This window comes from Pezoporus occidentalis, unplaced genomic scaffold, assembly GCF_034315485.1.
Source record: "Pezoporus occidentalis ecotype Australia unplaced genomic scaffold, CSIRO_AGI_Poc_V1 ctg68, whole genome shotgun sequence".
Taxonomy (NCBI): Eukaryota; Metazoa; Chordata; class Aves; order Psittaciformes; family Psittacidae; genus Pezoporus; species Pezoporus occidentalis.
In genome coordinates, this window is record NW_026916030.1 from 426,198 (window position 1) to 440,530 (window position 14,333).

Here is a 14,333-nt window from a genome sequence, read left to right on the forward strand (position 1 = left end):
CTATAGCAGTCACTGCCTCACTGGCCTTCTGGTTTGGAGAAGTAACCACTTCAGTGGCATCCAGAAAGGAAACACCCAACACAACCCCACCAAGGTTTCTATGTAATTAAATGGTCAACTGTTACTATGCTGTCCTTAAAAAAGTATCCTACACAGCCTAACGCCTTGTAACCAAAAGCCCTGTTGATCCAAGGGATGAATGGCTCCGGGAAGAAGTTTGCGTGTGTGAAGCCTGGACACGTTCAGTGGGAACGTGGATTAGAGACTCCTTTTGCTCTCACTGCGACTCAAAAAGGAAAGGCGCTTTGGTCGACAGCAGATTTTTCCCTGTTTGTTTGCTTTGCCGCTGTTGAACACAGATCTGAGGACAATGTGGGAATGAAAGGTGGCAAAGACAATGGGGATGTTTTGACAGGCTTCCAGAGGGATTTAGGGTGGTGCAGCCTTGAAGAGCTGATACCTCCAGTGAGCTGATAAAAAGCTGCACTGGGAAAAGATCAGCGAGGATTTTGTGTACAGAATCTGCGCCTCCCACAGCTTAGAAGGTTGTTTGAGGATGGCAATGCATGTGAAAATAAGCAAGATCCAGGCCAATAAAGTACATTTGGATTTCTTGGAAGTTTATGACAAGTTTCTTTCCAAAGTCTCCTAAAAACCTAAACTGCCACAAGGAAAGAGGGAATGGCAAATCCTCACCCTTCCCCAAGCCACAAACCTGAACGCTCCCCCAAAAAGTAACCATAAGGAGGAGAGAATAGCTGTTCCCTAACCAGACCAAAAGGAAACCAAACTGTGTTCAGCTGACACGTTCCAGCAGTGTTTAACTCTGTTAACAGGCATCTTAGGCAATTTGAAACAGCACAAAGCAAGAAGCAATGTGACAATAAAGCAGCATTTTAATTAGCAGCAGTTCTTTCCCCAGCCCAAAAGGTTCCTTCTGTGCATTCATATTCCCAGAACAACAAAAGCCGCCTTGTATTTCATAAATCACAAAAACTCATAAAACAAGCCCCTACAATTGCACATTCCAGATAATGGTCCAGAAATAAATTAGGCAATAAATATCAAACAATATATCCCCATCAGCAGTGCAATTCTACTCTCTGGATAATCAGAAGAGAAGATGCCTTCCAGCAGTTTATGCCTGGTAGCTGGAAATAGGTAAAACAATAGAGCTTTAATAAATCTTTTAACACTTTTTCCATTGAAGAATATAGCGACTGCCCTGTGTAATAGCTTCTCTGAGCGCAGTACCCATCAGAGTAACAGCACAGCTCCGATGCTGTTGGTGTCAAAAGCCGGGCTATGGACAAGCAGCCACTTGTCAAAATCAGGAAGGATTTTCCCCCCTTTCAGCTGGGTCTGGTTCAGCTCTTGGTGCCAACCAGCCCTTACAGCAAACACAAACCCTGCTCTCTCCTCTCCCACGCAGGGGACAACGGCACAGACGTGGTTCAACCCCAGGCTGGGATGATGCTTAACACTGGTTTGACGGCAGCATCCCCACGGGGAGCTCGCAGGCAAGGAGGTGGTGTGGCTCTGCCCCAGTCACCCAGCGGGGCAGCAGGAGCTGGGAAAAGGACCTGGTGTTCCAACCCCACAGCAGCAGCAGCCCCCAGGGCTACCACCTTCTCCAACAGCTCTTATGAACGCACAGATACTCTGATTCCCTCAAAAAAAGACATTTCTTCACATACTCTAGAGGGTTTTAGATTGCTCTGCAATCTACAGCAGAAAGCTTGAGGGCTTCATCTCCCTTCGCTAACCAAGAACGCAGCAGCACCATCCCCTACATAAGCAAATACTCGAAGCACAGGGAAACAGGTGCCCAGTGAATGGGTTAAGGGCACAGAAGCTGCTCAGAAACCCACAAAACATTCATATATTCATCCAAAGCCTGCAGCATAAGCCCAAAGAACCCCTGGTGCCAGAACCATTACCCCCAGGAGTCACCCTTACCTTTCCAAAATCCCGTACGTCGAAGAGGTCGAAGGGATCAAACAGATCACTGTTTCTTAACCCAAATTTGTCATGACACACTTTGAGGAAGGTTCGGATGTTCTTCAAGCAGAGAAACTGCAGGAAACAAAAGAAGAGAGGGGGAAAGGTGAGCAAGGCAGGCACACATCTTAACTGAGATTTACCGTGCCAAATTCACACGAGACAAGTTGTCAGGGACCCGGAAAGCCGCACTGAAGAGGCCGGCACTAGCTCATTTGTTGTCACTGGAGATGCCAGGCTCACGGTGCCTGGGAGCACTCCTGTGTCCTCAGCTGGGCACCAAACAAACCTCCTCTTGGAAAACAAGTGTCACAGAAGATAACACTGCAGAAGGGCTGGAAATCTCAAGCCAGGAGTTTCCCTTTCAAGGTCATAGCCAAATATAAGTTACAGCTGATGTTGCACAGAAACCCAGGGTTGAACTTCTAACCGTCTCCAGCATGATCCCATTTGCTTCCCTATAGAAGGGGCACATTACATCTCCTGCCCCAACTCAGGTCTCATTCCCAAGACCAGGGCAATCCCCAGGACTGTTTCCACAACACTTTGCTCATCTCTAATCTTCACCCATTTGAAGAGGCAGAAACCTCCCCCCTCAGGGACCACACTCGGTTGTTCTGCTGGGTCAATGGGCAGAGCAACACCATGTTTCTCTGTCGAGAAAATCCTGTCTTTGACTAATGCAATAATTGGTCATTTGTTTGGGAGGATTTTGAAGTCTGGGCACTGCAGACAGTCTCGCTCCAGCAGTGACGCCTGCAAGGGGCTGGAGGAGAATAAAAACCTGCTTCATTTCTGCAGCTGCATCACCTTCATCAGGATGGACTGACTCTGCTGAGCAAGCCAATTTAAAGCACTTCTTTCTGCATCCTCGCACTATTCCACAAACCCCCTTCAATTTATTGCTGTGCTTTTAAATGACTCCTTTTTTTCAGCAAATTCCTCACACATACATAATAAATGTTAGAGTTGTAAGTAAATCAACCCATGCAAAGGGTGAATTCATCCCCTCATGATGAACAGGCACAAGACTCAAGCTGCCATCGGGTGGGTTTGATCCACGCAGTTTCATGGATCACACAGTGCTGTCTCTGCTCCCCAAGTTGTCATCAAACCAGCACCACACAAAAACACAGCTTGCAAACGTCAAATAACTTAACCAGGCTTAATTATTATTAACTTAATAATGTAAAATAGCTTAATTTTCTTTTAATTAAGAGAATCAAAGCAGAGTCTTTGGGACCACCAGACCTCCACAGACGTGACAGCAATGCAGCTCATCCTTATCGCTGTGTTTGGGATTATACGTGAGGTTTGTGGCGATGGATTAGCAAAACCACCTCATTAACAGCAGGCTCATCCACCTACGCAAAGAAAGAATCTTTCACTCTTCTCACCCATGCCAGCCCCCTCTACACAGAGCTGTGGAGCGACAGCACAGGACGGCTTGCACAGGGTGTTCCCATCACAACAAGAGCCTTCCCATAGACAAGCAAGTGCCAGAAACAGAAATTGAAACCAGTTCTGGTTTTCTAGGGCATTCCTCCACCTCGCATAAACACTGCAGTAAACATCATCTGTCGAGACTGAGCGGCTAGTTTGGAATCGCTTTACAGCCTCGCACCGATACGGGTTATTTCATAGCTTCATCTTTTGGTCTCTGCAAGAATTCACACCCTGGGCTTGCAGCAGGGGCGTTTTCTGTGGCGCTGCAGCCTCATTGATTCCCATTTCTAGCATATGTTTATTTTAAATCCTTTTAAGCCTCGAGTTTCGAAAGTTAATGACACGGGTTATAGCCACAGTTACACACAGCAAGACGCTGCACCCTTCGCAGCGCTGCCCAGTCTCTGCAGCATTCCCTGCCCACCTCCCACTCACCCCATGAGGGCTGAAGGGCTCGGGAGGAAAGACGTTCACTGTGGTCGCATTCAGCCAAGAGGAAGGCCCCCACTGGTGTGGAAGCCTGAACCCTCTGCACTGTGTGTTTGTGGAGCAAACGCTGCACAGAGCTCACCCCGCCTCTGTCCTGAATGATGGCAGAGATCCTACAGCCAAGCAAGCAAACACCTTATTTGCAGCGGGAGCCCCAGCCCCAGCGTGGCCAAGCGCAGGCAGGGGACAAGCACCGATGCAGAAGCCACTGATCTATTCACAGAGTTGTTGAAAAGGCCTAATGGAAACCACAATAAACCAAGGCAGCAGCACCATGGTCCTGCTCCACCAGCAGGGAGCTGGCAGCAGAGCCAGGCCACCACATTGCCCACAGGAAAAGCCACCACGTGATGATGGCCACAGGTCGGGTTTTAGCTCCACTTCTCACGCACAAGTCAGCGTGGGTACGACCCACGTGTGCGTGGCTGTGGCACAGTTTGCTCCTGGGCTATTTCTTTCTTGCCCACCTGCAAATACCTCCATGTGGTTTTGCTCACAGGTGTCTCAAGGTTGGTTTGCTGGTGATGGAAGGTCATGAATTGTTAACTGTGGTACTCAATGGCCCCATGTTAAAATTAGCTACAATTGAAAATAAGCTGTGCAGAGGCCATTTCATTTACCAGTCAATCACACCTCTGGACAAGCAAACACTCCACAGGAGAAAGGGAGAGAGGGAAATCAATGTTCTCCATGGGCCTCATTCACCACCTGCCAGGCCCAAAATCAATAGTGTCATTTATATGCTCCAAGCAAGACCTGAGCACTACAATCTCCTTCGGTACAAGGGCCAGTGGGAGCCCAAGCACCGCACACCCCAAGTTCCACCATCGCCCTCCTCTGCACCCAAAACAACCCCAGTATCAACCAGCCATCACTTCTGGGACAGACACCATCACCAACCGGGATGCTCAGCTCTGGATACAGACCCCAGAGAGCACAGCATCTTCCACAGCCATCAGCATCCCTCGCTGCACACCGGGCAGGCTCTGAAAGCAGCCATGGCACAAGTCCTTGGCATAGGCTGAGCTCCCCAGGCACTGCAATGTGCATCCAAGGTGCGGTGGAGAGGGAATTCCTAAAGCCAGAGCAAAGAGGCAATGGGGGCAGGGATGGGACTGTACCACAGGCAGCAAGAAACTCATCCACTAAAACAAAGCACCTTGAAGCATGCTGATAGATGAGAGGAACCTGTGGTCAGTTCTGCCCTGAGCCTCTGAGGGTTAGGAGAAGCCAACACTACAGAGGCAGCAGCCACAGCCCCACTCCTGCCGCCGGCAGAAGGGCCCCGGCACCTGCGCTCGATGAGTTTCAGAACAGCTTTGCTTGTTTTTAAACACCGTGTAACACCATCAGGTGAATGAACCTGCCCTGCCCTGCCCTGCCCAGGGCACACACCTTCCGGCTCCCGGCAGGGCTGTTCGCTCGAGGGAGATGGCAAAGAGGTGGAGAAGAAGGTGGTAAATGCAGTAGCATTTGCTCAGCAACCAAACTGCCCGAGGTGGGATCTGGAGGATGCTCATGTGAGCATCTGAGCAGCCCCTGGTCCCTGCAATTGGGATGGCACAAGGGAGAGAGGTGCGAGGTTTGGGAGTCTCCAAGAGACATACAATAATGTGAGAAAATGTAGGAAAAAGAAAGACATCATCAAAACACAGAACCCCAGAGTGGTTTGGGCTGAAGGGACCTTAAAGCTGCTCCAAACCCCTGCCACAGGCAGGGACCCCTTCCACTGGAGCAGCTTGCTCCAAGCCCCTGTGTCCAACCTGGCCTTGAGCACTGCCAGGGATGGGGCAGCCACAGGTTCTCTGGGAGCCTGAGGATGGGGCAGGCAGAGCATCCTGGATCACCCAGCGGCTTGCAGCTTTTCAGAAAGGCCTTTTTGGGGAGGCAGCGTTGGCCTGAGCTGCGAGGGACCGCACACAATAGCCCTGGGCGGCACTGAGCCCCGTGCTGAACCGCAGCCAAAGCCATGGGCTTGGAACGGGTCCTGCTGCATGTGAGGAATGCCGCAGCGCTGCGTGCCCCAACAGCCCACTGCCAGTGACGAAAGGGACTTTCTTTAGTGCTTCCTGACCGTGATGTCAGATTTCCTCTTATCTCGCTGCTGGCATGGCCCGAAAGCACCAGGCACAAAGCAAGTCCCAGCCAGGAGCTGCGAACATCTGCTTATCACAGCTTCTGCAGCGGGGAAGGGAGGGTCTCATTGAGAAAACACATCATCTGCACCAGTCAATGGGAAACGGTGCAAACCTCTCAGAAAGCCAAAGGGTGCTTCCCCACGCCACATCAAGCTTCCCTGAGCTACCCTGACGCTGCAAAGGGGCATCAAAACTCCCTTTGTTTGCCCCTAAGTCAAGAGCAGATGAAAAGTCCAAGAGCACCCAAATACGCAGCAGGAACCACAGGGCTGCACCAACATAACTGCATTTAAACCCATGCAGATCATGACCTTTATCCAATCTCTCCAATGGCTCTGCCCAGCCTCGCTCGCCTCCACATCAGGGTGTTACCAGGAGAGGTCTGGGAGCAGTAATACGAGTCAAAAGCACAAGCGGAGCTTTTACCCCCTCCACCAGCAGCACCACATCTTGTGTGGCTTTGTTCCTCCTCATGTTTCGCCCCATTGTCCCCGTGCAGAGGAGCAGATGCAGAAATGATATAGAACATGTCCACAGAAACTCTGCCTTCCCCTTCACATTTGGATTCAAGTCACAGCTCATCCATTACTTTAGATGGACAGATTAAATTTCAGGGGTTTGGACAGCAGATTTATCTATTGAGAAGCAGAGACTGAAATTATTTCTCAAACAATTTAGTGCTATTATTTCCCCCCATTTCAAAGACATTCCCACTGCAGAGAGCTCACAGGCTGGGTGAATTCCACTTGGTGAGATGGATTAATGAGCCTGAAATGCTGATGAGCACTGACCTCCCCACAGCTTTTCCATTGCCTCATACCCACCTACAAGCAAGTATTAGCCTTTGGAGAGTACCTGAGGGAGAACAACCATTTATTCCAGCACATGCCCATAGCTCCTCACTGGAAGGACTGAGGCAAAGCAAACCTGCAGCGAGCAAAGGTACTTCCCTGCAAGAAGCATCAGCAGAGCTCAAAGGAGCTGCAAAGCCCCCACATAAGCTCACCGGGAGATTCTACCCTGCTCAACAGAGGCACAACACTGAGTCAGGCAGCATCCTTGATCCCCATCATCACTCTCACAGGGCTCGAGCAGACACAGAACTCCCAGGTACCTTACAGGAACTTCACTCTCTCAAAGCAAAGGGGTCTCTCAGATAACAATATTAAGCTCACGAACTGGAAGCCAGAACATACACAGAATTATAAACACAATTCAAACCCGAGGGACTTTGAATTTCACAGGTTACTCTGAAGTGAGAAGGCTCAGCCCCAGAACAGCTCTCGGCAGTGCTCAAGTCAGAGCGGGCACAAACATTAACCAGAGCTCCTGGACTTCACACAAGACAGGATGCGTTGGAACAAGGCGAGGACCAGAGGCGAGCACCCCCGAGGTGTCAGACATGAGGAGGACGTGGGAAGGGCAAGAGAGAGGGCACAGGCTCAGATGATTAAATCCAGTCAGTCACAGGCGCAGAAGCAGTTCAGTGACACACAGGAGCAGATCCTGAAGCTGCACAGGACTCAGATGCTCCCTGAGCCTTCTCTGCTTGCAGGAGGACCCTGTGCTGGGGGAGCAGCAGCATCCCCAGGGCTGCTGCAGTAATGCACAGCGCAAGCCCAGCACTGCAGGAACATGTCCTGTTTTATCTTAGGAAAGCCTTGCTGACCCCCCAGCTTCCCCCGAGGATGGCCAGGCTCATTTCCTCCATTCCATACACTCCTCTGGCAAAAGAAGGAGGAGAGAAAAGAAATGACAGCAGAGCCCAGGCGCTCACGTCCTCTGAGGCAAACTCCCAACAGCAGTGATGACATTCCCAAAGCTTAAAACCCCTGCTGAGCCCTCCCGGGCAGCACAGCACAGGAGGTCCATTAGGGCTTGTTAACGTCCATCTGTCCGTCCATCCAAGGGTCACCCCATGGTGCATGGGGGCTTTAAATGAGCGGAAGGAAGCTGCAGTTTCCTAAAGCAAATGAGGAGCTGCAGCCCAGAGCAGCACTTCCCTCCTTTGTGGAGCCCTCCCATGTCTGCAGGGCTCTGTGAGGCATCAAGGGAAGCGCTCTCACTGCCTTGGAGCGCTTTATCAGAGATTCTCAGATGGGGGCTGAAAGTCTCTGCTCCCACACCAAAGGTCTGGGCAGCCCAGAATGCAGCAGGTCCAACGGGTTCAGCACCGCAGGTCTGAGGTTTGTGTCACCGAAATCCTCACCACTGAGGATTCCACTCTAGGAAACCCTCATCAAGTTCCCTGCATCGCACCAGGCTGCTGACCTGGCTTCAGAGAGTCATCGCTTAGGATGTCCCAGACAAAGATACCTGCAGAGCCATTCCCAGGAGTAACGAAAGTGCCTGCTCCTCCAGACACCATAAGCATCAAGACTGAGGGAAGCAAACACAGAGCAGCAGTTGTTTCTGCAGGTCCTGGCCTGCACCAGCACCATGTGGCTGCCAGGGCAGGGATAGCAGAGCAGGAGCAGGGGCTGTTTGCAGCCTAAGCTATGGGGAAAACCACCAGGTACCGCCACAGCTTTGGAGGAGTAACCAAGCTGGACCTTCTGAGGGTCATCAGCACCACAGGCAGGCACAGCAAAGGGGTTTCTCTGGGACTTTCCCACAGAGTCAGGGTTAGAGCCTCTGATCTGGGCTGCCTCTGCGGTACACAGACCAAATCCAGGCTCGGCTTGGTAAGCAACAAGGTCTGAGACTGCACAAAGCATGGGAACTGCTCAATCTGCCCACGTTCGGCACCCTGAATGGAGAGTCCCTTCCACATCCATTAAATCCAGACTTTTCCTCCTCTCTCTGGAAGAGCAGCAGCTCTGGCAGGAGAGCTCGGCTGAGAAAAGGGAGGGAGGAGAAAGAAAGAAGCCAGGTCTTGGCTTTTACTACGGGTGTGAAGTCCTGAACTCCTGTTTGCTCACCAGGGCTCACACTTCACTCATGAAACACAGCCACGGGTGAAAGATGGGATATGTAAAAAAGGGATTATGATTACAGCTGATCAAGAAACGAGACACCTTCCCACACACTGAGTTCCCAGCAAAGAACACGCAAAACATTTGGGGCAAGCCAAAGCATTAGGACAGGACTCGATGTGAACCATGACAATCAAATTGTAACACAGAATTCAGCTGCTGTTAAAGAAAATGAGTAATTGTGTAACCGTGTCTGGTGTTCCACTGCAATGACACGCTCACAGGAGCTTTCAAGCACTCCTTGTTCTCCTGCTCCTCAGGCTGGCGCAGGCAATGGGACCGCGATGAGCATCTCACAGGACAGTGATGAGAACAGCCACGGCGTCTGCAGGATGGGGGGAAAGCAGCAGGTCAGGAATCGAGCCTTGTCACGTCAAGTATTGGGCCAGAGCCGGGGGAGCTCCAGGCCTGCAAGGCCGGGCTAGTTCCAGAAACTCACAGAGCTTATTTCTGCCTCTTCAAAACCAGGCTGCCCTGTATAAAGCCTGGAGAGCAGCTCTGAGACTTCGGAGGGAATCACAGGGTGGGATCTGCGGGAGGTGCCTGCAGCAGCTGAATCCAGTATCACTTGTGCAAAGCTGCCCAAACAGAGGCAAACAACGGCCAAACATGCAAGTTCAATTCCTTTGTATCAGTTTTATAGGAGTCCCATAGGAGCCCAGCTTTAAATACCCACTGATGTCTCCAGACCATCCCCGAGATGATTGTGCTGCAGGCGGCCGCCGTTCAAGGCGCATCCTCATTCCAGGGCATGCACCAGTCTCACTGCAGGCACCATGAGCTTTTCTGTTTTAAAACATCCCAAGAGATCTTACTGCAACAGCTCTGCCATCACATCAATTGCATGTCATCTCCCAGCATCCCAAAGACTTCTCTGGCAAAAGCTTCTATGGATGCTACTGCATTATTCATCCAGCAATTTTTCTACATAGTCATGATTTTGGGTGACCCGCTTCCAATTAGACTCACTTCACTTTCAGAAAGCCTCAGAAATTACAGCTATTGTTGGAAAATGTGCTATTTTCCTCACTTCAGGAAGCGCCAGGTCACCTGCCAGGAAGCAGAATTGCTGAACCAAGGAACCTCCTGACATATTCATCCCACTGCACGGAAGCAGCACCAAGGGAAAGCACCACTGCAAAGCAAAAACCCAGCCATGGAAAACCTTGTAACCCTGCATTTGCTGTGGCTGTCACCTTTTAAACTGGCCATGGGGGAGATAACGGCTTAGAATAATTGCACAAGCCTCTTGTTCTGAGATTCGCAGTCTTGTGCCCAGACACATCTGGAGGTGACAGTTCAGCTTCCAGATCAGTGCTGAAGGACCCAAAGCTGTAGCTGCTGCTGGCACCAGAAGATGGAGATGGTCTGCTCACGGTTGCTGACACACACTGACACCATCACCCCGTCCTGGGCTGCTGCCCAAGGTGCCATCTACTCGCAAAGCTTTGCTGCAAATCAGGCCAGTGCCTGACAAGGGGTTCAGTGAAAAACGGTTCCAAAATGTCACTACAGGGGCTGGGGTGGCACTATGAGGAGCAGCGAGCAAACACTCCAAAAACCCTGCTAATGGCACCAGGTAATGATGCTGAAAGATTCCCCCCAGCTTCTTCCTGAAGAGCTAATTAAAACCAGAACACTACTTTTCACATCACAGATAACCAGTGCAGACCTGCTTATAAGATCAAGCTGCATTTTGCAACATTAAGCCCACAAAGTGCTTTTAACAGGTCTCTGGATGCTCCTCAGCCTCACGCCAGCACGCTGGGGCTCTGTGCAGATACCAGCTCCTCGCTGCAGGGATGGGGTGGTCTTGGAGCAGCTCAGAGCCTTCTTCACCTCCAATTGCAACAGGGTCACGGGATGCTTCTGGGCCATCCCTGCATTGCTCCTCCATGCACAAGCTCCCACCATGGAAAGAGCAGGCCGGTGGAAAGAGGTAGGAAAGACAGACCCACACCACAAACCCCTTTACGCAAAGGAACGCTCTCATGGATCACAGGACCTACCAGCCAGTGTATGGAGGCTCCTCGTGCAGGGATAGAGAACAGACCCTGGGTCGCGCAGAGCTTCTTCCCCTCCTCGGTTTTAAATAATGACTGTTTTGTTGCATTTCAGTGTTGGGAAGAACCAAGGCTGTGAACAGACACTGTGAGCTGCAGAACAGTGAGGGCTTTTGTTTTCTCTCATCCTTCAATTGAGGCCCATCAAGATTTCTAGCTCCACATTTCTTCTGCAGAAAATGAAGCTGGAACACAGGGGCAAAAGCAGGAGTAGGAGTAGCACTGTCTGCGAGGGGACAGCCTACCATGAGGGATTGTAACACGTGTGCAATGCACAGGAAACTGCTCAAGCAAGAGTTACAAGTGATGGACTCACAGCTGTGTGCTCAGAACTTCCCAGGCATCAGAAGCCCCCCCGAGTCCTCAGCTGGCTTCAGAGTCAGTCCCAAAATCCCACTTGGTGTCCTCATACCAGCTCCAAGTCCATTTCTGTGTATCAGGAGCATGGACATGAACACAGACATGAACACACATTTTTCTTACTACCTAAAGCGCTCGCGCTGCCTCCTGTGATTTGCATTCAGGGTATCGGTTCCTCTGCCTTTCCACACTGCAAGGAAATTAATTAACTGAACAGTAACTGTAAGTATCACAAAGCTTGGGAGGCCAAGACAGGAAACCTGAAGGTTACCCATCTCATTTAATGTATGACAGAGACAAAAGTCAGAATGAACTTCGATCAGGGGAAGGATGGGCAGGCCATTGGCATTACTGTGATGTTGCTCTGTTAGTTGGGGGTTTTAATATTACAGACTATATTTTATATTTACAATATCAATTAAGCATTTTTCTCCACCCTGTGATTCCACAGTTTATCCCTGTTTACACTCACTCAAGAGAGAAAACCCATCAGGAATGTCTCGCTGTAGACAACAAGAAAAGCCCATTATCTCCAGGAGGTGACTTTGCCTCTCTCCGTCCCTGCATTAGCACGGCTCTGGTCAAACACAGGTATTTTCCTTGGACTTGCATCTTCCTTGCAAAAGAACATGGCGATGTATTTACAAGCCAGACAGGAACAGTTCCACCAGCCAGCATGCAGGAGCAAAGCTTACTCTCCTAATTGGAGTATCTAAAATAAACTCTGTGTAATTGCCTTTGCAGAGCAGGGAGCTTTCGGGAAGGTTGTGGTGCTTTTGCTGTGCTGGTCTAATTAATTTGGTACAAGTTGAGCATGGAGATAAGGCCCCAGGGACCTTAGGGCTGGGCTGGACCACTAATGCTGTGCTTCAGCAGGAGGGGTTTGGAGGGGCTGGGAAGCAGCATTCGACTCCTTCCTGGGCTCACCTACATCTCCCCTCCCAAAGCCGCCCGCTCCACTTTAGTGGGCTGAAAATGATGTGGACATGAAAGGACAACACTCAGAGCTTCTAACGCAGAGGATCAATACATGCAAATAGGCAGCAGCCCTAAAAACGCTCACTGACCCGCACACTAAAGTTACTTTATTGACATGGTTAAGGCAGTGTCAACGCGCAGCTAAACACAGGCTCTTCATTTCCCCGTTTTTGGCAACAACCCTGTCCTAAGTGCCACCCAACTGAAGGTAATTTTTACTTAATGATCTTTCTTCTGCTTTGAATTGATCCTCCTCTCAGCAACTGCCTTCAACAATGCATACTCAGGGTAAGACGGATGGAGAATATTTAAGCACAGAATTAAGGTGCAAGAATGAGCCCAGAGGTTTTTCTCAGGCCAGCACACTCAGTTCTGTGCAGCCCAAAGTAGAAGTTATTAAAAACATTTGTTTAGAAGCCAGCGTGACACTTTTTAAATGTCATACAGCAAATATAAAGACAGGTCTGGCTCCTGTAAAAGCGGCTGCGGCACATATCAGGCTGAGCTGTTAGGAATAAATTGCTCCTCTGCATAATGCAATCAAGACTGTACAAAGAAGGAAAAGAAAAGGCTACACAGTATTTTACAGGGCCATAAACACCAAGGGAAATAAAACATCTCTCTCTAAGGTGTAGCTTTCAATGCAAAAAGCTCTTACTCACAACAGTGCTTCCTCAGGCTCCACAGAGGAAAGGCTTCCAGCTGCGGCATGCCTCTTGGGGAAGGAGCATAAATAATATTGCATGTAAAGTCATCATGACCCATCGCTTCTGGTTGCATTCAAGAAACAGACTGAGACATTTTCTGGTCCATGCTCCACCACAGTGAGCGCTCCCTGGCCTGGACTCGAGGAGGGACAGACATCCGTCTGATGGACACCTGGCACGGGGCTCGCATCCCAGCGGGATGAGAAAGCCAAGGCAGCGCGCAGCCTCCCTTCCTGCCCAATGAGTAACAAAGCCCGTCCACCTTGCTTTTGTAACTTGACTCAAACCCACGTGCAGACCACCCCACATCAGCCCGTGGCAGCTCCCCCCAGACATTCACACGCTCAGACCCCAAATCACTGCGTAAAACAGCCCATGTGCTACCAGCTCAGGACAGACCCAGACCCCACACAGAGCTGACCCCTTGGGGTGCGTGGCCCTGGGCACCCAGGGATGCACACACACACACACACACACACACACACACACTCCTGTCCACTGCTAAAGGAGATTCCTACAGAACCAGGTCTGGAAGCAGCCCACAGCACACACAGACCCACAGCAGCAACAGAGCTGTCTCTTTGTTTAACGGTTGCCTTAACCCCAGGGCTGTGTTGGCAGCGCCTCAGTCCCACATGTGAGATTCTCATTATCCTTTTTTAAGCCACCCATAGAAAAGTTCTGCAAAAGTTCTCTCCCAAAGAACAGCAGAAACGATGATGCCAAAACACCGGCAGGGAGCTCGGAGCCGCAGCAGGGACATGGACCCAGCGGCACGTCAGCTCCATCAGCCCTCATCACCCTGGCTTGTCCCAGAGTGAGGATGTCCAAGAGCCCAGGAGGGCCAATGGGAAATGGAGATGGATCTTCAGCCTCATGGACACTGAAAACGTTAAACCCCAAAGAAAGGAGCCAGAAGGCATTTGGCTCCCTGCAGGGGCTGCGGGTGGGATGGCCGAACGTGCCAAACGGCGTTCGTTCCATTTGAGTAAGGCACCAAGTGGGTGGAAGGAGGAGAAGCTCCACAGTTATTCTTCAGCACTCAACCACATGACAAAGCCTGACTGCTAACGTGACAAAGACAAAACCAAGCAGTTATTAAGTTACCCTGAGCGCAGAGACAAGTTAAATACCCCTTTTTGTCTCTGGTTTCCTCCTGAGCTCTGTCAGGAGGAG

General features: G+C 50.6%; 1 protein-coding gene across 2 annotated transcripts in view; it reads right to left on the minus strand.

The window, feature by feature from the left end:
* Nucleotides 1-14,333, minus strand: part of VAV2 (vav guanine nucleotide exchange factor 2) — a 103,594-nt gene that overhangs the window by 76,686 nt on the left and 12,575 nt on the right. For both annotated transcript variants that reach the window (XM_062641209.1, XM_062641208.1), the window contains exon 2: nt 1,960-2,076. In XM_062641209.1, coding sequence (XP_062497193.1) covers nt 1,960-2,076 — 117 coding nt within the window. The remainder of the gene's footprint in view (nt 1-1,959; nt 2,077-14,333) is intronic.